This window comes from Mchenga conophoros, linkage group LG17 (genome assembly GCF_057382185.1).
Source record: "Mchenga conophoros isolate Kocher_MC1m ecotype Shallow Benthic linkage group LG17, M_conophoros_male_GT1.1, whole genome shotgun sequence".
In the NCBI taxonomy this organism is placed as follows: Eukaryota; Metazoa; Chordata; class Actinopteri; order Cichliformes; family Cichlidae; genus Mchenga; species Mchenga conophoros.
The window spans coordinates 2,248,066-2,272,721 of NC_140542.1; the positions used below are offsets into that span (position 1 = coordinate 2,248,066).

Sequence of the window (24,656 nt, forward strand, 5' to 3'; positions counted from 1 at the left end):
CTGCGGCCTTTAAGGTGTGGCGGATAAATACAACAAAATAAAACGATACGACCGAGACAAAAACTGGTATTTTGTAAATATAATAATAAAGATGAATTCACTGTGTAACTTTATTAGCAGCATCCTCCTGAACTGCGCCAACAACGTGGAGAGTAACATCCTCCTCTCTGCTTCTTAATGCCCTCTGGTCGCTATGGTAACATGTAAATATTTCTTTCAAAATAAGACGCACAACTACAACACAGGAAAAGACGCGGGGAAACAGAGTTAACGATAAAAACCCTGAAAACCATAAATTCCGCTGCTTTAGAGTAAAACAACAGGCACTGCTGGAGTCATGATAATGCATGATGTACTTTATGAAATGATATGCATTGTGACACTGCAGGGAGTGCTGTTAAAAAACAGACAGGTGACCTCAGGTTGCAAAGTAGAGCACATGAGTAACTGACAACAAGGCGCTTCTTCTTCTTCTTTTTTTCTAAATGCTTCTTGATTTTTAATTGTGCTTAAACATTGGAAACCTGTGGGCATAGCTTAGGGTAATTAAGACACATTAGCTCTGCAACATATTTCGCTAACACTTCAAGATTTTCAAAAATAAAACGTGATTGTGAACAGTGAGACCTGTTAGAATTAGATAAAAATGTCTGTAGCTGAGAGGAGACGCCTGTTCTGTTAAAGGTCGACTCTATTTGTTGCGTACGTACCACGAAAGGTCAAAATGAAAAATGTAGAACAAACTCGTAGAACTCTGCATGTAGGGTGTCTGTGATTCTGTGTGGACTGTTGTCCATTTACATCACGGAGGTAGAGAACAACGATTGCTGAGAACTTAGTTCTGCATGTTGAGATACAGCACCATCAACCCAAAGTTAGCAGAAACTGGTTTTGCTTCAATGTTATAGAGACTTACAACAAGGCCACAGCTAGCTTAGAGCGCTACAACAAATAACTACAAATCTAAGTACTTATACTGTAATTAGAGTCTGTCATTTTAAAGTAAAGCTTTCACCACCAGCAGGTTACCAGTGTTCACGTTTTCAGATCGGTTTGTTTCTAGCACAACCCCGGTTTCCTCAAGGCTCTGCCTGCTAGCATGTAGCACCTCTCCGGGGGGGTTGTGAGGTTTCCTTTGGTTATCGCTGAACAGTTTTGTCTCATGTTCCTCTGGATCTATCTGCCAAAGTGAACAAAGAGTCCTGGTGTTTCTGCTCTTGCATCACAAAGCTCTCAATATGTTCACATTTTGCATGTTTTCCAAGACAGTGAAATGATTCCAATCTTCTTTATTTCAAAATGCTTTAGATTTGGATTTTTTCATCATGCATTTAATCATCTAGCAGATGATCAGTGATGGAAATATGAAACACCATCTGTACTGACAAACATGCTGATGTTATATTCACGTGCCTCAGCATCACCTTTCCTTCAGCAGGTGACACACAAACACATTTCTTGTGTTTTTGTTCCTGTAGCCACAGCGTGGTGACTAAACCACAGAGGAGAACTTACACAAAGACACGAAGAACCAGCTAGCAGACAGGTGTACACAGAGCAGGTCAGAAGAGAACAAAGTCCTACTGCTGTTATGTACATAAAGAAGTGTTCAGGGGAGGTGAGAACTGGCAGGAAGGAGGATGATTTATTCAGAAATAATTCACGTATTTGCTATTCAGAAGGTTCACAGGACTACATGTCATCGGATGGTCACTGTGATCATGTGCTGGAAACCAAATACAAAGGACAAGAAGCGACGCCGCGTGGTTAAGCCTCCCAAATTCGTTTTGTAGTGACTATATTAGATTAGACACCGCTGCCACCTCAGGGTGATGTCCACTTAACTCCATCTATTGAAGCTCTTTGTCTGCCTGGTGACGCTGGAGCATTAGCAGCCCTCCCACAGGGCCTGTAAACAGATATCACTTCACAACGAGCGTTCACGCTCTCTGCCATCTGTCCCCTCACATTCCTGTCCTCACAGTCGGCCACAATCCCATGCCATTCTTTAAAGGTACAATGTGGAGATGATGTGAACCTCGTGTCAGAGTGGAGAAATATAGACAGGAAGTAGGGGCAGCTGGCCTGGCTTTGTCTGCTGTGGGAAAAAGAGCTGGATCAAGTTTGAGTTTGGATTGCACTGAAAGTTAGATCTCATCAACATGTGGATATATTATGTGAAACACCCAAAACAACAGAGAGACAGAGCGAGTGACTGGGCTCTAATGTGTATGCAGTCGATGCAGTTATGTATGCGGCTCGTACTCGAGGGACTGTTCACATCTGTGAAGCTGTGTCCTGCTGTCATTCTGTCTGAAGCACCAGCAGCATTAGTGACTGCACTATTTGACTGCTATAAGGGAACTGTATAGAAAACGTTTGGAGGTGACGACAGGGCGCTGCACACTAGTCGGTTCCCACAACTACTCGGTCACCAAAAGCGATATAGCTAAAAAAATATTGTGATATTAGATTTCCCCCATATCACCCAGCACTAGTACACTCATATGCATTTATCACAGCAAACCAAAACCATGTGAGAATGACAGAGTGATCACACATGTGAGTGAAGTTGCCCCCCCACCTTCTTCAAATCTAACAAAAGTGGTATCAAACGTTTGTGCAGCTACCATTTTAAAAAGGAGGAAAGGGCTCATCACACACCTGTCGTGACCGATAACAAAGCCCGGTTTCCCACCTCCTCCACGCACAAATTGGCCACAATGGGTGAAACTGGGTAACCCGTGGAATTAAGACACACTTCCAAAAGCAAACACAACTGATCAGTGCTGAGAGTGGTCCTGTTGCTGAGGTTGGGGTGATCCTGTAATCTCTTACAAACTACCTCCAACGCTTCCGTGACTGGGATGCCAGTGGAGACAGATGTAAGATCTCTCTTCACTGCACGTCCTGTTTATAAGGTTGGAGAAAGCGGCTGTCAGCTGAGACTGAAGAAGTCACTGGATGAGTGACGAGAATCTTCTCCCACTGAAAATGTCCAGATGAACAGAATCGATGAATGGATGATTAAGCACGCATCAGGACATTATTTTATTAATATTTTTAAAATGAAAGCAGCACAAACAAACATTTTTGCAGCACAAACGTTTGATCCCACTTTTGTTAGATTTGAAGAAGGTGGGGGGCAACTGCACTCACATTGAACCCACTACCAGGATCCACCCGTCACTCTGGGTCAAGGCATTAACATTTGGCTAACACTACCTGTGTTCCCTCCTTCAGGTCAGCCTGTCAGCCTGACTGAATATTAGAAACACTCCCACAGCCAGAGACGCTGTCCTGCAGGGCTGGTTCTCCATCATCTCTGTGCTTCTTTGTCTTATGAAAGAAGCACTTGGAAAATGAAACAGATAACTACGTCAGACTTAATAAATTGGTTTGGTTGTAAAGAACCACAGCAGGTGGTCAGCGTACAGTCCAGGTGAGTACAACTGTGTCCAAACAATCATCTGCCTACGTCACCAACGTGCCTTTAGCTATTCAGAGGACGTGATAAATATTTTTCACCATTTTAAAAATTACTTTTATATTTATATGAATAATTTTAGGCTGGTTGTGTTCCAACACACGTTTTGTGGTGTGATAAAATATGTTTAACACAGAGTTTGACGGAGGGAAGGAAATGTGTAGGCTGACAATTTAAGCATCCAATTTGCCAAGAGTGTTTTTCCAACCTTCATACATTTGAAAGTTTCATTTTAGAACTGAATTTGGTATTTCAAAAATATGTTAAATGATCACATTTGGTTGATGTGATGGAGCACCGATTCTGACATCCTCAACGACACAGTTTGGGGTATGAGGGCATTCTTGCCACCTCAGCAGGGGGCAGAGTTAGCTGAAGGTGGTTAAGAGGGCAATCTGGCTTATTTAGGTCACTTGGTCTGACAGGAGCAATGAGGGCGATGAGGATGTCTGGGCCACGGCAAACCTTCGTGGAAGCTACAGGGTAGCTGACTTATTGGTAGGAGTTAGATGTAAAAAAGGCAGACACCTTATCCTGAAGCAAACAACAGAAGGAAAGAAAAATAGGCAAATATGCCCAGATGACAAGCAAAGATTAAAGACTGGGCTGTCTCTCAGTGATGTCTGGTACAAAAATATGCAGCATAATGTATCTGCACGTTTCACAAAGTCACATAAAAGTCTCTAAGACACACACCTGAAAACGCATTTCAGATCAAAAGAAACAAAAGATGACAAAACCCTGCGATGTGCATCGCACAACGCGGACAAGAGGAAACCGTCAGACGCTCCCTGGATACTAAAGATGTCAGAACCCAGTTTGAAACCTGCAGTATCAGGATAGTTAAGCTTAAACTGAACGAAATAACCCTGAAGCATTAAAACGAAATAATGGAGGTCAGTGTGGGAAAAGAGGGCTTTCTCTCCCCCATGTTTCATTTAACCTGCCTTCTTACCAAGCCCTACACACCCCCTCCCCCACTCTTTGCTAATCAAACATCCACATGCTTTCCCCATCTCTGCTCCGTCTGCCCTTTCTTCAAATGTACTTTTATTAGGACAGGAGCGCTGGTGCATTTTTATCAGCCAAAAGACACGAGGCACTCGCTCTGCGATTCCTGAAATCGGAGATGGCTTCTTTTCCCAACGGTGCAAACAAAATCAAAAAGTCCCAGTGCTCACAAACGGACACGCAGTGGTTCCACAGCTGCTTTGTGCCGGGGGTACGTCTCAGTAGAAAACCAATTAGAGTCAGGTTCGTACTCCATCTCCTTAAACGTCTCTCATTAATGGCATTTAATTAAAAGCTTATCTGTTGTTGTGGCGGTGCCAGAGCCCTGGCAGCTGCGGTTGAGCCCACTGGCAGTGGGAAATGTGATGAGGGAAAGGTAAGGGGAAATGGAAGAGGACCGGAGACAGACGGATTCCAACTGTCTGCCTAAACCAGTCTCATTAGGTAACTTATTTATGGTGATGAGCATCTGGAGGCTCTTTAGTAACCCTTGTTTATCCAGGGAGTGTGTACCGAGCACGTCCCTCCGCTGCTCGTACATTCACGTACGTTCACACCTGGGAACTGAGCAGCTAGAGGAAAAAGACAAATAGACTCTGCAGTGTGTTATCCATCTTGTGTAGAAACACTTTGTCTCCATCTCTGCTCCCAGGGTCAAAGACTGCATTAATTATAAAGCTGAGAGAGATAAATGAGACAAACAACAACAGAAGCAGTTTCTCTGTTCCCAAACTTCCACGTTAAGCAGCTCGTTTCCAGTCAAATCAAATGCGCTTTAATGCTGCTGCTCATTAAGATCTGAAAAAAGCGCTGTCAGAAAAACAGCAGAAAAAACAGAAAATCCAAAGCACACCAGCAGAGAGCTTTTCCATTATTTCTAGATGTGGCCTGAGAGCCATTTGTCTGCCTTCACAGCAGCCCTTTGGCCACCAGGAACCTTTACTGCACCAACAAGGCAAGATCCATTTAATCTAAATCACTTCCACACCTTCTATCATAGCACAGGTGACCCTGTAGTGGTCTTTTCCAATTTCATTTTCAGTGCGACTAAATACGTGCAACACGTCCCTCCTGACAAAATTATTGCTAAGTGTTGTCTCACTACTTTACGTTAAATACTGCTAAATTACTCTGAGCGGCCAGAGCAAAGAAAACACCTGCATACACACCTGTGATGTGCTTCGTCAGGGCGCTTTGCTACATGTGGAGAAGAGCAGGTCATTACTGAACCTGGCTGCTGATTCAGCCCACTTATCAACACAGTCAGCAAGTGGAGCGCCAGCTAAAGGCTGTGACAGAGATGTGGCCACGAAACACTCTGGGTTGCATTAAATGATGTCCGTCATAAATAAGTTCAGTAAAGCAGCACAGAATCAAAAGCACAACCCAGAACTAAAGGTTTGCTCCAGTATGAAAGCAATGTGCTGAGGGAGGAGCTCGAGGTCTAAATTAAAAACAAGAACTGCTGTTAGCCAAGCCGTCATATTTATAACTCTGCCAAAAATGTAAACTAAGTTATAAGTTCCCAAATTATGGCTTTCAGGGAATGTGATCATTCGATAACATCCAAGCCTACATTATAGCACAGAGTGACAACATGCAACATTATTACCATGCTTCAATGACGCCGTGTTTTCTAACACAGTTGTTGGACCAAGAAACTGTTTGTGGTTGGTTAGCACAGTGTCTCAGGTTAAAAGCTTTATGAGGGTACATATTTAGCTGTAATGCACCTTTAAGCTACTATTTAATAGTGTGTCTGTGAACCATCACAGAGGTGATCTTAAAAGCCAACGGTAGAAGCTACACATACAAACGCAGAGGCATCTTAATGTGATAAGATGAAAAGAGGAACAGATCAAACAGACTTTGAGAGCAGCTTGGTGGGGCATGGACGCCCAGCTGGCTATTGCAGGAACGCCTGCATTTAAATGTATGGGCCGGACTCCTCAGGTCAGCCTGTCGATCGCTGCCTTTCTCTTTGGTCACGCAATTGTGTCTTTACTTTTGAGATGAATACAGTGCTTCGTTAATTCATTTCTGGAAGCAGGAGGAATCTGTTAAAACTGAATTTTCAGAACAGCAGCCATCTACACTTACCTGTGTTAGGATGTACTGCAGAGTCTGATGTCTCAGGCTCGAGGCCTTCAGCGTGACCACATCAAAAGAGGCATATTTTAATTCATTTGGTCTGTTTAATTATGTGTTTTTATTTATTTATTTCACTTTTTATCTTAATAATGGTTCACACATCCAGCCACAACATGTGTAGCCCCAGGGTGTGCCAGGAGCAGCAGCTACACTCAGACTGGATGTGACGCTTCCTCTCTCATCACAGAAAGAACAAAGTTGAGTTGGTAACTATCAAATCTATTGTTGAGGACATGAAGCCCATAACGATTATTCCTAAACTGTTCCTGTTCTGACTTCACAGGGTGTCTCGTACCGTGCACAGCTGCTATTACAGTAGCAGCTGTGCAGAAACAGCTCATAAACAAAGATGAAGGCACATATTAAGTTGAGCGGAGCAGAAACACCAGATATGGACATTTCTGAAAAGGGTGGGTTCTGTTCAGCTCTAGCAGCATGTACACCTTACTAAGACACTATGGAGCAGATTAACTAATGTGCTGTGGTACAGCTAACTAGGAATAAATGTAATTAAAACCTATACTGCTGGTATTTACAAAGGACTGCGTGCAAGAGGTGGGAACTCGGAGATTTTTGTAACTGAACTTGTTGCAAACGTATTTCTGGGAGTTCGTTTCAGGTGCAGAATATTAGAGACCTGATTCACTAACATTTGACACATGAAATATTACTTCTATTTGTGCCAATATTAAAGAGGGAAAAAAAGCATGTCCCACCTCTGCGAGTGGTCACAGCAGATGGCTCCGCCCCTCCCTGAGCCTGCTGGAAGTTTCTCGATGTTAAAATTACGTTTTTCCTTCCCACTGTCACCAAAGTGCTTGCTCATGGGGAGGATGGTGTCTGATGGGTGTTGAGTGTTTTTCTCTATAACTGTAGTCTTATAAAGACACTAGACTAATATTAACCCTGCTAACTGTACGTCTTTGACTGTGGGAGGAAGCTGGAGTACCCACGCAAAGTCCACAGCCAGGTGGTGGGACCGAGCTCAGTGCTAATCACTGCACCACTGTGCTGCCTCTACATGTAATACTCATGGCAACCATGTGACACACACACACACACACACACACACACACACACACACACACACACACACACACACACACACACACACACACACACACACACACACACACACACACACACACACACACACACACACACACACACACACACAGTGGGTACAAGAGCGATTTATTTATTTGCCCATGAGTAAGTTTGCTAATAATGATGGCGCTAACAGAAGCAGTCAACAGAATAATAGCGCTGTTTCAACAGCACCCTCTTTCATCTGCGAGCACATGCACCCTCCTCAGAGTGCGCCCAAACGCAGCGATTCATTTACTCAAACTCATAACAGAAAGAAAGAAAGGCAGTGCCTACGTTCAGACAAAAACATTCGGATGGTGGACGCGTACATGCTCATGCAAGTTAGTCGTTTTTGAGTCCTCTGCTCGCACTATACGTCTGCACAAGCGGCACACCGCTTTGGTTACATCCTTAGGTTTACCTCCTTCATCCCAAAGTGGCGACTTTATATTGTTTTGGTAATTCGTTTGTCCATGTTTGGACTTCTTCTGTGTTGTAAACGCACAAATTAGTCCGTGCATGATTACATTGCTCCGCCCATCAAAAAGTCTGCACATGCACGAATATATCGCCCATCGTCGATTATTGGACTTAAAATTCTCGGAAAATTTCACCATATCGCCCAACCCTACTGTAATGCTGTATCCTGAAAGAATTAGAGGATGGAAGATTCAAGGAGGAGTGGGATTTTTCATGTGTGTGTTTTATAAATAGGATTTAAGAAGCTGTTACTAAAACCTTTGGTCTGGTCTTTAGCCAGCCCCTCCGTGTCTGTTCATGCCCCCCGGGCACACGACTGCACATCAGCAACACCTCTATGCTGCACAGAACAAAAGAAGGAAGCGGTGTCAATACTCACCGTTGACAACGGGGGTGTACACTACAATGCCGGCCAGATTTGGGTCAGACACCGTTTTGTCCAGGATGAGCCCTCCGATGCTGCAGAGCACAACATAATTAGCTCATTAACTCAGAGTGCATGGAAAGGCATAGGCTCACCTTCACCTAAGTGATGTGTACAGTGGATTTGTGTGCTTCTCTAGAAGAGCTACTAAAATCCTTCATGGCTGTACTGGACAGAGAGAATGAAGGATTTTTCAATTGTTCACAGCCCAGCTCCCCCTCCTCTATTACAGCCTGTGTGGGTCTGTAATATCAGCAGCACTGATTGTTGAGAGGAGAGAGTGAGAGAGAGTGAGCGGGACAGTAATTTGCTTCCTACTGGCTCCTCTGTAAGGCCGCCAGGCTCAAGGAGACCTGAGGGTGTATGTGCTGGGATGCCGCAATTTGTTTAGGGGATGAGTCATCATGCAAACCAGACGCTGGGAGGTGCAGACTCGGGACAGCTGTTCTTTTTCCTTCAGAAGACTAAACACACACACACACACACACACACACCTGCTGATGACCATAGCAGTGATGACGGGCTCCCATCCTGAGTAGAGCAGGGTGCGGCTGGCGGGGTGCTTGGAGGAGATGACGATCCACAGCGGAGTCAGACACATGAAGAAGGCCCAAACCAACGACGACACATACGGATAGGAATCTGCAGAGGAGACACACTTGGGTTTTAGTTTCTGTCCGTTTCCTGCTCAGGTGAAACTGAGTAACACCTGAAACGTCTCAATGACCCGGGTAAGAAAATCCCAACATGTTGATTCTGTTCATCGGGACGTCCAGATTGCTGGAACAATGGTTCAGCACCACAAACAGGACTTTTTTCCAGCACTTTAAGGAATGAAGATTCTTTACTTGTGGCTGACTCTGCCCGTTGGCATCCAGTCCTAAATCCATCCAGTAAATACACACCGGATATTTTCTCTCACTTGCTCTAAGACTCTAACAGTAAACGTCTTTGTTTCAACTAAAATATAACAGTTATTTTGGAGAGGTAATTAGACTAAAGCACCTGCATGAAGCCACCACCAGATGTTTCCAACATTTCAAGCACTCAGTAACTGTCATTAGCAAGCAGTCCCACATTTACTATCTTGATGGTCTAAAGAAAAGAAAGGGCGTGGTGTCCAGCTCAGGATACAACGGGCTCTAGTAGGCCTTGGATTTTAAAATGTGAAACAGATAAACGGAGTCATATCTGGAGCGGAGCCTTGCCCCAGAGCAGCCTCAGGAAGTAAGTAAGTAAGTAAGCTGGCTAACAGGCAAAGTCCCAGTTAGACTCTTCTACCTTTAGACGTTGCACGTGTCAATAATTATCTTGCTTCGGTGAATAAACCTGCGAGCAAGCAATTGATATTCCTGCCCATCCCTGAAGGAATACATTTTGCTACGACACTCTGCCAGGAAGAGGGACGGAGCAGCTGCCAGCTATCTAAATGGCTCCATTCTTCTAATGCTTGGGAAAGAAATGGTGTTTCCAAAGAGTGATGATAACTACCACCGTGTTTTTAGATGCTAGTCGTGCACCCAGCATGAACTGGGCAAGCAGAAAATAATAATAAGGAGAAGAAGAAGAAAGTGTTCTGCTTTCTTGCTGTCAAGAAAACCTGTTTAACAAGAAGGAGCCTGCAAAGAGACGTGGTGGCGAGGTTACCTGAGCAGGTGGGGACCAAACAAAAGAACTGCTTTCTTCTTCTGTTATTTCAACTATTTCAAGTCCGACTCACGTCTATCATAGATGAGGTGAAGTGGATGAGACTGCAGCATTTCACTGTACTGAAGTCAGTGTGAAAAATATATAGAAAGAGGACAACTGTCATTTAGAGTTGGTGCATAGAGTACAAAGTCCTGCACTATGGCAGCGTCTGTCTCACAACAGACAACTCAGAAAGAAGACTCAGACTGATGAATTCTTCATTCTTATCTAAAGGTGAACCTACAGCAGCTTTCACGTGAGCAGTCTCAGCTGACTGTGGGCCAAAGCCCAACCTTCCTTTGGACCCGTTAATGTAACGGTTTCACATATAAGGAGAAATCCTTTATCCCACTCATTAAAATCGTAGTTCTGCTTCCTCGTGTCATGGGTGTGCACCGTGTTGCATTGAATGCTTTTCTGCAGGTTTACATGCAGCCGGCATGTAAACACCCATCTGTTAATTTGTGCGATGTATCAACACAACCTGTGCATAAACTCTGGGCCCTTTTCTTGGTGTTAGTGCTTCATCTCACACTCACATTATCGCTGCTCTCATCCATTGTTGAGCCCTCTCAGTATAGCACTCTGTAACAATCCTGTTGGTTAACAGCACTATAAATAAACCCAAGAGGACTCCACATGATTCCTACAGCTGCAATGTCTCGCTTGCGTCTCTACTTGGCTGTTTCCCTCAATGCCTCTAAATGACTCTCGCTTTAGCTTTTCTTACGAGAACAGACAGACGAGCGATTTCAGTTTTCATCATCTGCGAGTAAACTGACCGTTAGTTTGAGTTTAGTGGGCAGGTGTCTGCTGGGCTCAAAAACAAGAGAGCCAGTGTGAGCGACACAGCCAGACAGCCTCACTGCCCTGCCATGGAAATCTGAAGTGTGCTTAAGAAATTGAGCTCCCAGCACTAAACTATTCCTTTTATAATGGAGAACATCTGTGCTCAGCAATTAGACCTGACGGGTTTAGTTAGCATGAGATGGTTTCCAAAGGAAAACGCTTCTAATGTGGCTGCACTGAGTAATACAAGGTGGTGCAGCACAGGTCTGCTGTCACATGAATTAAACATGTGGAGCGCATGTCAGGAGGAAGAGAGATGGTCTGTCCTGAAACTGGAGGCTGATGTTCTTACAGAGTGAGACAGGAAGGACCCCTGCTGGCCAACTGTGGGAGTGTATGACTCTACAGTACCACATGAAGCATATTTGAACTGGATATTATGACTGAATTTAAACATCCGCACTCAGACTGAAACACTCCGAGGTGCATTCATGCATGTGATGGCCCACTAATAAATGATCATATGCATGAGGGCTCTTAGGCAGTCACTGTGAGCCCTTTAATGCAGATCTCCATACAGTACATCTGCAAGTTTATTCAAAAGAAAGTACATTTGACATCCTCTCTTGTTCCATCAGTAAAGCAAGAGCCTAAGAAGATATTCAAAGGAGAATGTTGGTGTAAAAAGTTTGGCTGAAGGAAAGTGTGGCTGTGGGGGAGGCTGAGCCAGGACACGCTGGAGAGATTACATCTTTCAGTCGAGCTCATCTGGGCTCTACAACCCAGCCTTGGATACGCAGCGATGGAGCTCCATCACTGTGTGCGGCGAATGCACGGATGGATGTTCACACTGACTTTTACCAGATAAACTGGCACAAAGACAGACATTTTATCATGTAAGCATGTGTGCCGTCAGTGGACAGACAGATAAGACCAAAGACTACTTGGCTGCGATGTCTGATATAATCCCCTCAGGTGCGTTTGTATTCACCTTATTGTGCGATCTACTGTAAAGCGCCTTGAGGCGACTGTTGTTGTGATTTGGCGCTAAGAAATAAAACTGAAGTTTGCACAGGTACAATTTTATACACTCTTAATAATTTGTGGTAAAACTAAAAGTGCACACCCTCTGTGCTCGCCAATAATCTTTATTTATGCGCCGATGTTTTCATGATGGGCTCAGCAGCCTGAACAGAGCTCGGTGGAGGCGGAAGGTTCTTCAGAACAGGTGTCCTAATTCTACACAGTATGGATCAGTAATATATGGGTTCTATGAATATAATGAGCCGATTGGCTGACTGTGAAACAAAGTGGCTCCTTGTAATGCGGTCAGAACATATGCAAGTGTAGTAAAGGTAGGACCTACCCAGGCACTTGTACAAGCCTTGGCTTATCCAGGCCAGGATCGCCAAGGTTATGAGGTCACCAAAACTGGCTGCAATGGGCGTGGCTACGTTGTCTGGGTTAATCCCCGTCTTCTTCGAGCCCACAATTACCCCCACCATGATGATACCTGAATATGACATCAAGAGGATAAGCACATTACTCACAGCCATCACATTATAGGCAACTGAAAACGTGCGTGTTAAAAGGCCTGACGTGAAGCAGCAGCAGCATTACCAGCTTATACCGCGTCACAGTGTGTGTATTTACCCTGCAGCAGGGAGGCTATGAAGGCCGTGGCCACGCTGCTGGAGCAGAGCAAAACAGCGTGGCTCATCTGAAACTTCCCCTCTGGAATCCAACCAAGAACCACGGCTGCTACGGCCGCCAGGAAACCCACAACAGTGGCCTGAACCTGGGGCAGAGAGGCAGGAGATGATCCAGACTTGCTTATTAATGACACAAAGTGAGCTTTAGCAGCAACACGTGCACGTCCATTTTTCCCTAATAGTTCCTGGTGACACGTTACATGCAGGACGAACGGCTCAGCGTGTAGCTTTATCATTACATACGTCATGTTGTGGTGTGTTTATCGTACCTAGGTAGATATTAACACAGCATGCACTCGGTCTTACGACACAGCCAAAGACTTTGGTCTAAATAAACACCCGCACGGTCCGTGCACCGTATCAACATATACACACTGGATATTAGCCATAGCACTGCATTAATATTATCAAAGATTTGTGATATTTCATTCAACATATAAAATACAATTTAATGTTTTTTGTTATGACCAAAAAGGGAAAAACACCTGAGTAAAAAACTGCTCCCAGTAAAAAGGAAGAGAAACGAATAAAACTGCAGCTCATGCCAATGCAAAGGATGCAGGATTGATTCGTTTTTATATGAAAGTGTTCTCTCTACAATGAGACAGCCACTGTGAGCCATTACCTGCTTCAGTGCCAGGTTCCCTATGATTAGATTCCACTTCTCGATGGGAGAATCCATCTTGCCCACATTGACCTGAGTTGGGATGGGAAGAGTTATTTTACAGAGTAAAGCCTGTGTTGGAAATGCCACTTATTTTCCAGGATTGACACTAAATTGATTAAATGCTAGAAACTTAAAAGTGGTCCCATTTAATCCCAGTATTTCATATTGTGGGTTTCCCTGCAAAAACCAAAGAGTACTAAACTTCCCAGGTGTAACAAATAGACTTAAAAGCAAAGACTAACACAAACACTGGGTCTGGCCTTTTCAGTCGTCACACTCTCCATCTGAACCATCCGTGCTACACAAACACATTTACTGCTATGAATGTGAAGATGTGCTTTTTCCATCAGGCTGCTGAACACTTCACCTTCACTTACCACAACTTCAACATTGTGCACTCCACACTGTATATAAATGCCACTTGGTTTGCATACACACACACACACACACACACGTAGATATACATATTCAGTAATGCACTCCTATATTGTCCATATATTATTCATATAACTCTCAGATTTAGCCATTCCTATATTCTGCTTGTTCTTGTGTTATTGTACTTTTGCACACCTCTGTTGCTTGAGGAGCTCGCACACTTGCATGTGCTGTACCCGTGTACCTGCACACGTGACGTGACGATAAAACCTGATGACATTTACCAGAGATGGAGCACTTTCATGGGTCTAACCTTTTTCTGTATTATGAGTGATTGATCACATGTATCACACACACACACACACACACACACACACACACACACACACACACACACACACACACACACACACACACACACACACACACACTTTTTAAAAATGAGAACATCGTTAGTCATTTTCAACCATGTGGTTTTGCCAATAACTGGAGTAAAACTGAACAAAGATATAATCCGACTCTGTATCCCACTAACAGCTCAGGAATTCTGTCCGCGGTGTCTCGCACATCTGTGAGGACATTCACAAACATTAATAAATTCCCAACCATGTCATAAAGGTGACACATAACACAATAGCTGCACAAAATGTTCACACTCTTGTAAATATATCACTCAGATGATGTAAAGCTCTGTGGAAGATAGCAGAACATTGTATCTGTATGTAATTATCTTGGTTAGCTGTGACTGCAGACTCACTGTTTGGATGAGTGGTTGTTGCTATGATCAGGCACATTTCCTGTGAGTGCATCTTTTCAGCCGTCCTCTTTCACAGCAGTAACTTCACACTGCCTGGACGTGACATGTTTAGGGGACTTCTGTAAATTGTGGCTCTAAGATGAGAAGCTGGGATTCACTCTGAGTGAGCTCTGCACTGCACAAAGAAAAGACCTTTTTCTGTGGCCTACAGTCATTTTGCTCATATGTGGGCACCTGTGCCTTACTGACCACCTGTCTGTCCCACTCTGATGCTTAGCTGAACTAACGTGAACAAATTCAATTAACTGTAATGACGTTTCTGAAATCACGTGTGACTTCACACATGCAACAACTGTCATAAGTCCTCCTGCATTTCTCAGCACTGCAGGGCAGAGCAGCTGAGCAGAGCAACAGTAACATGAAGACAAACTGTTTTTGGGACACCGTTGAGGAAACTTGGCTCATGCTACGCTCCACTCTCTATGTTGACACAGCGCTGTGAATGTGGAGCTTGTGCGTGGGGAGCAGGAAGAGCCGAAAACCAACAAAGAGAGAATTCTGCTCAGTCACCTCTTCTACTTGGACAAACAGGACTGCAACGAGTAAGGTTATGGACAGAAGGAGAGCCTGTTTGATGGGACAGGGTGCAAACACATGCTCACCCTCTTTAGCAGAGCAACAATTCACCGTCTGACCATTTGATCCTGGCTGCAACAGCCTCTCCCAACTCCCCGTCAGCAAATTCCTCCTGACTCCAACTATTTCTCAAACACTTTAAGTAATTCTTACGTGGAAACGCCCAAAGTCATTGTAACAGCTGGGCACATAAGCCTGTGGTGTTCACCGCACAGCGTCGACGGCACTGGAGCTATAATTCCAGACTGGGCTGGATGATGAACACCTAATCACAGTTAGAGGCTCTGTGGAGGTGAGTCATGACCACAAAAACAAAAATGATGCAACTACGTACACAGTGACATCACTGCACTATCAGTGATCCTCGAACAGCAGCTACGAGCACGAGGCTGACGGGAAACCACTCCGTCCTTCTGAGAGTGAAACAACAAGCTCGCAGGACAAAGCAGCCTGACGTCTGATTACAACAACATCGAATGTGAAGACGGAATAACAGTGACACAGCTTCCACAACCACAAGTGCATTACAAGAAAGAATGACAGTTCTTCAGTTTAGGGTGTTGTTTACTATTACTACACATAAAGATGCTATTGTGTTGGGGTCTTAGAGTGGAATGGGCTACAGAGCGTGTGTGTGTGTGTGTGTGTGTGTGTGTGTGTGTGTGTGTGTGTGTGTGTGTGTGTGTGTGTCTCACCGCTGTGGACAGCCTCGAGGCCAAAGTCATCTCCAGGTTTCCCTTGAGGCCGAGCAGAGCGGGTACCAGGATGAAGATCTCTGTGATGTACTGGAACGCCTCCCAGTGCTGCAGACACCAGAAAGTCACTTTGCTTTTTCTGGCTATCACTGAACTTCACACTTACATGTTGTGTTTTCAGGATAAGGCAAACTGGGGATTTGCATCATTTAGCTGTGAAGCAGTGAAGTAAATCCAGCAGCATTCACAGACTTTTCTTTTAAAGCTTCGTAATTCTGTCAGATGTTGCCAACAGGGATAACACGACTGCCGTAATGTCAGCTGAGCAAAGCAAGAAACTCTTCTCCTCACACCTTACTGACTGCCCACAGCAAAGCTTTCACGTTTGCATGAAGGACACATTTGGGACGCGAGCAGCACTCTTCCAGCTCGTTGGCTCACGCTTCCACCGTCTGACAGATGGTTTCACCCAAAAAATGTAAATGTGCAGAAACGGAAAGGGTTGCAGGCAGGACCACGCTCGAGTGGGCGCTGCGTTTCTACGTTAAAATCTTCAACACATTCACAGAGAAACACTGAAATTAAAACTACGGTTTAGAAATTCTAGAAGTAGAACAGAGGTCCCCGTCTCCAACCTGGGACTTCTATGTAAAACACCCTGCTCACAGACGTGCACCTTAAACATGTGATATGACAGAGTGCCGTTAACAACGCCGTTACAGAGCGGCCTGGTGAGATTACAGTCATATCAAGCTTGGTTGCCAGCATATAACCCAAGGAAGGTTTGGATAATGTGATCATTATTAGTCAGTGACTGATGTGTTTAGTTATTTTTCCACCTCAGCCAACACTGTCCTTTTACTGCAGCCTGGTGGGGTTGGGTGACTGCTACTTTCAAATGTAGCTTTACAGCACAACACTTCCCAGCCTTGGTAACTTCGCTGCAGTTGTGCTACTATGTTCCACATTCACAGAGAGCAAAACTGAACAAAACCCATATTTGTAAGGAGCTTGAATGAGCCTTTAATCCCAGCCTGCTTTGACTGGTTTAATAATGCTGGTTGCTCAATTTACCTGCACAACATCCAGCACCATTCCAGCTGATACGGTTCCAAATCCGGCTAGAAGGAAAGGCACCAAAATCTGAAATGCCATAGCCAGCACTGACTCCTTTGGCATATTCTGCGTGTTCGATCCCAGCCCTTCCTCCTCCTCTTCCTCCTCCCCATCTGCCTCTTCACCTGAGAGCCTCCTCTCAGTGAGCATAGGCTCCGTCTCCGAGCAGTCTCCATCGCCACAGTCTGCTAAAGTCAAAGAGGCCCGAGAGGCCCGGTCCAGAACCCGTCTACCTTCTATATGAGACGTCTCCTGTCTGTACCCGTTCTGGAGTGAGTTGGCCTCAGATTTAGCTCCAAGGTCCACCATGGCCAACCGCTCCTCCTGAAGTTTGGTGTAACCGGTGGGGACCATGGTGTGGAAAATGGAGGCGATCCACCCCGGGGAAACAGGTTTCAGGGAGAGGCTGTTCCACCCGCCACCTGCTCCACTCATGCGCACTGTGAGACTAGAGCCAAGAGACTCCCCTATAGCTCCTTGTAGGCTTTGAATGCTCATGATGTGGTCCAGGGCTCCAGTGTCTCATCTCCTGTCATCCGGTCTGAGGGCGGTGTCCAGGCAGCGAGCGGTCGAAGCGAGCTTCAGGGATTCATCAGCCTAAAGAAAACACACACGAAATGAAATGAGAAGAGGAATATCTGCCAGCTGCTGATATGTATAAGACAAAACAACAGTAAGTGATAAAGAGGAACAAACGGTTCTTAAAGTGGAAATGCAGAGAAACAAGAGGTGACGTTAGAGCGTACGTGTCATTACTGCAGGGAAGGATTGTGCTGAAGCTGCTGTAACATACAACACTTTATTTTTAATACATCATCAAGCAACGACGGGAAGAAAGACTGGATCACCATCACAGATATATCAGTGCCAGCATCACTGCTCACCTCAACAACGCTTTCTGTTAAAGGACTGCTACCAGTTAGAAAATTAAAGCAATGAACAGGAACAGCTGAGAAGCATCCCAAAGAGCACCGGAAATACAATTCAGCCTGTTCCTGTCATTCACGTCTCGTTTGAAACGATGATGACGATGAATATAGAGAGTAGAAGTTAGCTGCTAGTGTCGCTGCTGTGGGCTGACAAACTAAACCCGAGCTAGCATCCAAGTGACGAAACGTTTCTCCCACAAAACGCTGCGTCCAGATGAACAGAACCAACTTTTGGAGATTTGCTTCCCTGAATGATTGAGCATCAAGTCTTTAAATCCGAGGTCCACCGAGCTGCTTCTTTAAATGTACCAACCGAGGATGTTCACAAAGTTCTCCCATAATTTGCTGCTGTTCCGGTGTCTCCAGTTTATCTGCGTTTCGTTGGTAAAATGTTCTCGAGACGACAGTTTTCATACTTTTTTAATTGCCACTGTTCAGGCCCATTTATTACCACCATCCTATTCAGCGCCGTCTCACACCACAGCTGCCATTCATGGATCATTTAGCCAAACAGGAACTTGACACAAACAGGCTGGTTGTGTATATGTTTATGGTCGCCACATAACACGGAAATGCTGCTAGCTAGCTGTGGAGGAATCAAAACAGTAGAAGGCACGTCGGCTGCCTACTTACCCAGCGTTAAACGTAAACCGGGAGAATACGGTGGCCACAGTTAGCCAGTATTACAAGTAGATAGGATATATATAACTCTTCAGTGCTAAGGATTATTATTACCGTTGTTTTTATCCTTGACATACGTTTTCACTGTGAAGAAATTCCACCCAGAGGAGATGCCAGTCCTTTCCTCTGACAGCTAGCCAGCCAGAGAGCCGCGTCAGAGCGAAACTGGCCAACCAAGATCGTCTACGCGACACGACGAGCGCCTGCTTACCAGAAGTTATAAATCCGGGTTGACCTGATTACAGATCCAAAGACATAGTATGTCCGACAAATGGGATGGTTTTCCTCACATCTATATTAAGTAATGCACTTTTAATCTTCGACTGCATTATGACTGCATTAACATTACTGCTATAGAATAAAACATCAGCTGGCTTCAGCGGATTAGAACAAAACTTTCAGATATAATTTTTATTGTATTACCCACATTACATAGTGGTAGTTTTGGTAGTATTAATTGCAGGTAAGCCGAGTCTATCAGCTGGGGAGTTTAAACCTGACAGTCTCGGTCCACATCTGGAGGATGTGCGTAATCTTTACACCTAACAGTGTGTAGTTGGGTTTTTGTTTTGTTTTGTTTTTTATTAGTAAAATTAACATACAAACAAAATGCACCATATATTACACATTCAGAGAATAAACATTCCTTACATATTAGCAACTTTCATACATAGGAAAAAGAAAATATAAAGATGGGGTCACATAATTTAACAGATTATTAACTCACTAAATCAAAATCTTCCACAAAGGAAACAAAAAAGCAGCCTTTTTCTTTTTAACTAAAGTCAAAGATTTAACCAACAGGTTTAAGTCGTTTTTCCAGTGAGCCAGTGTTGGTTTGGTCTTAAAAAAACGACATTTATGTAGAAATTGCTTGCACAAGATTAATAACACATTAACACCATAATTAGCTTTCTTTTCTTTCAAAAACACTCCAAACATTATCATATTTCAGGTAAATGGGGTAATTTGAATCCCACTGGAATAATGCCAGGTATGAAAAGCCAGCCAAAATATTTGTATAAAACCTGACAGTGTAGTAAGGAGCTTGGAATGTGTGCGTAAACGCTAGAGTTCATCCCAAACACCAGGGGGCGCTGTATAATTCCTAAAACAAGCTTTGTCCCTACCTTTCACACGGATGTGGATTTCGACCAAAAAAACCCACATGTGGAGGAAAACATTATCGTGTCCTCTCTAAATCTAACATGGAATTAAACGTAAAGACAACGAGCTCGCAGGCGTTGCTGTCGTGTGGTAACGGAGGAGGTTTGGATGCTTTTTATTTCTTTCTGTTTTGTCAAAATGTCAGGAGAGTTGGACTGGGAAGAAGTACAGAGCCTAAACTGCACATTCGTACAGGAAAGCCAGCTTCTGTGTCAGTATTTTGTTGTAAAATACTGACTGTCTGTCAGACTATTTGAATATATGTAAGCAGCTACATGGAGTAATGAAAACTACACGTTTAGTTAAATCATTGCCAGCGTCATATAAACAAAGTTATTACCTAAAGACTTCGTGCAAACACGGTCCTAAAAAACTGCGGTCTTTGCTTTGACTCCAGAGCGCTGAGGCCCGATTTCCTCGGTAAGTTTAGTGCCACAGTTCAGTGCTGTGACTCTGCAGGTCATGTTGAGTCCTTAATTGAAACGTAGTCGACCTTTATAACAAATAAACCCATCTTAGACTAATGGAAGTTAAAACAAAGTCCACGGATCACGTGTTTACAGCGTGGGGAAAAACATTTTTACTTATAAATAAACGGACAGTCTCTAATTGTGATGGTAGTTTTTGAATGTAGAGAAACATGTCAGCCACAAACGCAGACAAAGACTCCACACTGGGTAAAAGTAAATCAGGTTATAATGTTTCTGCGATGTTTTGTTGGAGGTTTCTGTTGATGTCTGTCAGTTAGAGTAAAAGTGCCGTTAGAGACATTAGAGAAACCAATCTTCACACACCATGTCAAAGTCTGCATTTTCCTTTTCTGTTGTTTTTATTTATTTTTTGTCTATATTTGGACTCACATTATAAATTAGAGTGTGGTATGTCATCCAACTCTCCCCTGGGAGGACTGGGAAAGCACTGGGTGGGAGAAGGACATTTGGAGTATCCTCCCTGCTGCTGCTGTGACCCAACTTTGTGGTCCATCCAGATAGACTGATTGATGCCTGATTATTTCTCAGTTTGGCAACTTTCTCTGCAGCTTTCCAGATTTAGATTAATCATTGTGCTGACTAGAGTAAACCCAAATCTTAGCTACACAGAATGGTCATTTCACTAACTTTCTTAGGGACCTCTATCAGGGACGTGTTGCCACAACTGCTGTATTTAAAAGATTGAAAGGATTTCTACACATTAACCCACTCATGAGAAACGTGTCTTTCTTTTCCCGCAGTATAGGAGCATAAGTTTGGTCATGAGGAGTAACTGATCTGTGTGTTGTGCTGCTAGGTCTCAGTGAGAAGCTTCTCCTCAATCCAAAAGCTGGAAGATCACTGCAGACAGAGAGAGTCCCCAGAAGCAGCGGTGAGAATGTCAAGCATTCTTTTTAGTGACAAGTTGGTCGATGGTTGATCTACCAAAAAGCATAAGAGTGATGTTTAGTGATGTGTGTGTGTGTGTGCGGGTCTTTCCCTGTGAATCAGTTCTGGACCGGCTGCAGAGCTTCCTCCCTCAGATGGCGGAGGCCAACGAGAAGCTGAAAAGACAGATGGAGGAGGCTCCTGCTGGACGCTTTGACATAGAGAGTGTGGACGAGGCAGAGAGGGTCATAGAGATGGTGAGTATCGGCCTGCCGCTGAACCAGCTGCACTGCCACCATCTGGTGATGTACTGAACTGTGACATGGAACATAAAGGACTCTGCAGTAGAGAAGTGTTGGAGGTTAGGGCAGCTGGTCTCTGGGTAAATCTGGCAGCTGCGTTATTCCAAAGAGGTCTGCTGTGTGTGACTGCTAGGACTGCAGCAATGCATCGAGTAACTCAAATAACTCGGTTACATGCATGCATATTTTTTTCTTACCTTTGTTTAAACTGGAACTCTGTAGAGCTCAGTCGTCACCATGTCAACACAATTAGACATGCAGCATGTGGGGGAAGTGTTACAGTACTGAGCCTTGTTTTTCCAACAGCAGCACACGACTAGGGGTGGGCGATATAAACGATATAAATTTGGCCAACGATAGAGATTTTGACTATACCGCTCTATCGTGATAACGCATGTTGATGATGTCATCAAGCTGCGCCTGTTTTGGTCGAAAGCATCGCAGCGGCTACAACCATTATCATCTGCAAATTGTGGCGGGCGACAGTCACAGCAAAGAGATGAAGCACTTTTCAAATATGGGGAAAGCCGAAAACTGCGCTTCCTCCACTTCCGTAACATTGATTCATTAATGTTGAATTCTCTCGCAGCTACTCTGTTCCCATGTTGTTGCAGTATATTAATAACTAGCCTCGTATTGTGGATGAATAATCTCAGTTGTTCTCTTGACTGAAGTTTGGCCCGTGTACAGCATCCTGCTATGCGACTGCATTTGTCCCTGACCACCAGAATCCGTCACGTTAACTTTTATCGAGTGGAAAAAAAGTTGGCGTTCATCCTCCAGCTTCACTGTGCTAATGTTATGCTAACATAGCTGTGTCGCTAGCAATCACGTAGCACATCATTATATACCAGGTAATCCAACTTCAGTAACCCTGCAAACGCCACTGCTGTTTAGTTTTCTGTCTTCATTTATGTTGGAAGTGGTAGCAGAGCTGTACGTTTGAATTAGTTTCAAAAATCTCTGTCAGAACATGGTATGAAATGTTTAGGTGGAAACTAGCGAGCCAACTTCCTGCTAACTTCTAACTCCGTTAAATTTAATAAATTCTGTTTTCATGGATGTTAAACTTAATTGTTACACCCGATAAAGCAGCAACGCTGATGATTTTATTAAAGATGAAAGAATTTGGACCGTTTTTAACTCTCAGTATTCGTTTGACTTTGGGACCTGAAGCTGACGGAGTTTTGGACCCAGATTACTCCGAAGCTCCTCACTACGGCAGCCGTAATGCTCTGACAATCCATCAAGCAGTGCTGCTTACCAAAGTTGTACTAAAACATTTTTTTAACAGATTTCTGCCCAAATCGGTTCGAGGTCAGTAAGCACAACCAGAATTCATACATAAGGAACACTCTCGATTTTTGAGAAAATTAAAGGATTTTAAGTCCTTATAGTGTGGAAAATAGGTTATACAGAAGAAAAGAATATATCGCGATATATATATCGTTACCGCACGTGCTTCAAATTATATCATGATAGAATTTTAGGCCCTATCGCCCAGCCCTACACACGACTTTAATCTTTGAACCATCATACTTTTATTCAACATTACAACTTAAGTGCAGTTCAGTTAGCATTAATTTACTGTTTTTGTCCTGTTCTTAATTCTTTCCTGCGTTTCCAAAACAAAAGTGAAAAACTGAAATCGACTCTATTAAGAGCTCCGTTTAAAGAATTCGGAGCACACGAGGAGAGTCGGTCTCTTATTTTGACAACAAAAAAGGCCCAAACTGTCTGTACTATTTATTACTTTCTATTAACGTCCATAGAGACAAGCATGATGGTGGAATCATCATTCTGTGTGTGCTCTTCTCAACACCCGGGGCAGAGATCGTTTCAGAACAGCTAACTGTCCCCAACAGCGCTGCAAAGATGTGAACGTGGCACACAAGCTGCCAAAATCCAGGTAGCCATGAGTTGTAACTGCTGCTGCAGACGCTTCCACGCAGCACTGAGTTAAGGCTCTGAACACTTTTGCAAATGACAAATTTTATTTGTTCTTCTGGTGGTGGATAAGTCTCAATCTACTGCTCATTTAATCAGTTTCTCTCCATTTAGCTGCTTTAAGTGCGTCTTTCACCAGTCGTGTAATTTTGTCCCCGTGTCCTCAGGATGTAGCACTCGTGGAGCTCAATGAGTCAGGTGACAGCGAGACGTCGGACTCTGAGGAGTCGGACTGCAGCGACGATGACGGCGAGGTCACAGAGCAGAACTTTAAACTGCCCGGAGACAAAGGCAAGAAAAAGAAAGTCAACATCCTGGTTCTGGACCAGCAGGGGGAGTAGACGAGTCAGACAGAGGGACCTTTAGTTTCTTTTCCATGGGAAACGTTTTGCCAACGAGATCCTCAGATGTCATGTCAGAGTTTCTTGTTTCTTTCGAACCTTCTTCACACACAGACAGCGGACAGAACAGCTGCTGCCTGTGGGAGTACAGTGAACACTGAAATGTGCACACAAACTGCCCATAGAGCCAGAACAAATGCTGGGAGTCTGCCCTGTGACCACGATGTCTGCATGCTGTGTTGTCTCCTCGTCCTCTGCTTCATGAACGTGAACACATCCTTGCATCAGTTTGGGCTTCAAACCGTTCACTTCAGCTCTCTGCTGAAGCAGGAAGTGAATTGTGAGTACAGATGGTAATGAAACAAAGCCTGCTCCACAACCAGCATTGAGTGAGTGACCCACCCCACATGGATGAATGATCCTGGATCCCATTGCAGATGCTGGCACTTGAACTGTGCAGCATATTGTCTTTGTCTCCGTGGATGCAGCATCCATCATTGGACCGTTTTCCACCACATGAGGCGCCTGTTTCTTCTTTGTGTTTGTGGATACAGCAGGCTCACTGACAGCACTCGCCTGAGCAATATACTGTACCCTCATCATGTACCCAGTGTGACAAACAATGCTTAAAGTGCACAGCATAAAGCGCTCTCAGCTTTTAGAATCCGAGCCTCTGTGTATATTTGTTGTTTTCACTTCTGTTAAGAATTATATTTAAATTTTCCACAGATTCTCCTTTTTTGAAACAAGGCTGTGAATGTGATTTTGAACCAACTGAATAAAGTTTAATGATGACATTGAATGGTAATTTTTGTAAAAGCTGAAAACACAAAATGCCTAAAAAGTGCCCCCG

General features: G+C 44.1%; 2 protein-coding genes across 5 annotated transcripts in view; one reads left to right on the plus strand and one right to left on the minus strand.

The window, feature by feature from the left end:
• Positions 1-18,876, minus strand: part of slc41a2b (solute carrier family 41 member 2b) — a 37,119-nt gene extending 18,243 nt beyond the window's left edge. Inside the window, exons 1-8 of one of the 4 annotated variants that reach the window (XM_085251679.1) lie at positions 18,766-18,876; positions 17,037-17,675; positions 15,963-16,070; positions 13,458-13,529; positions 12,774-12,918; positions 12,487-12,633; positions 9,137-9,284; positions 8,598-8,677 (exon numbers count right to left, since the gene is read on the minus strand). In XM_085251679.1, coding sequence (XP_085107805.1) covers positions 8,598-8,677; positions 9,137-9,284; positions 12,487-12,633; positions 12,774-12,918; positions 13,458-13,529; positions 15,963-16,070; positions 17,037-17,576 — 1,240 coding nt within the window. In that variant the 5' untranslated portion in view covers positions 17,577-17,675; positions 18,766-18,876. Of the gene's footprint in view, positions 1-8,597; positions 8,678-9,136; positions 9,285-12,486; positions 12,634-12,773; positions 12,919-13,457; positions 13,530-15,962; positions 16,071-17,036; positions 17,676-17,962; positions 18,483-18,640 lie in introns of those variants that run through there. The other 3 variants (XM_085251677.1, XM_085251678.1, XM_085251680.1) reach the window with 3 other exon arrangements.
• Positions 18,877-19,819: 943 nt separating this feature from the next.
• On the plus strand, positions 19,820-24,598 carry nopchap1 (NOP protein chaperone 1). The gene is made up of 4 exons (XM_085251185.1): positions 19,820-19,957; positions 21,143-21,217; positions 21,337-21,470; positions 23,630-24,598. Exons 1-4 carry the CDS (start codon positions 19,897-19,899, stop codon positions 23,801-23,803), a joined length of 444 nt encoding a protein of 147 aa, XP_085107311.1. The 5' UTR covers positions 19,820-19,896; the 3' UTR covers positions 23,804-24,598.
• The last annotated feature ends 58 nt before the right edge of the window (positions 24,599-24,656 follow it).

Excerpts from the sequence above, each read along its gene's own strand:
- nopchap1 (XM_085251185.1), top strand. The coding sequence starts at position 19,897 with ATGGAATTAAACGTAAAGACAACGAGCTCGCAGGCGTTGCTGTCGTGT. Across the intron at positions 19,958-21,142 it reads GTCGTGTGGTAACGGAGGAG|GTCTCAGTGAGAAGCTTCTC; the intron begins GTTTGGATGCTT and ends TTGTGCTGCTAG. Across the intron at positions 21,218-21,336 it reads GAGAGTCCCCAGAAGCAGCG|TTCTGGACCGGCTGCAGAGC; the intron begins GTGAGAATGTCA and ends CCTGTGAATCAG.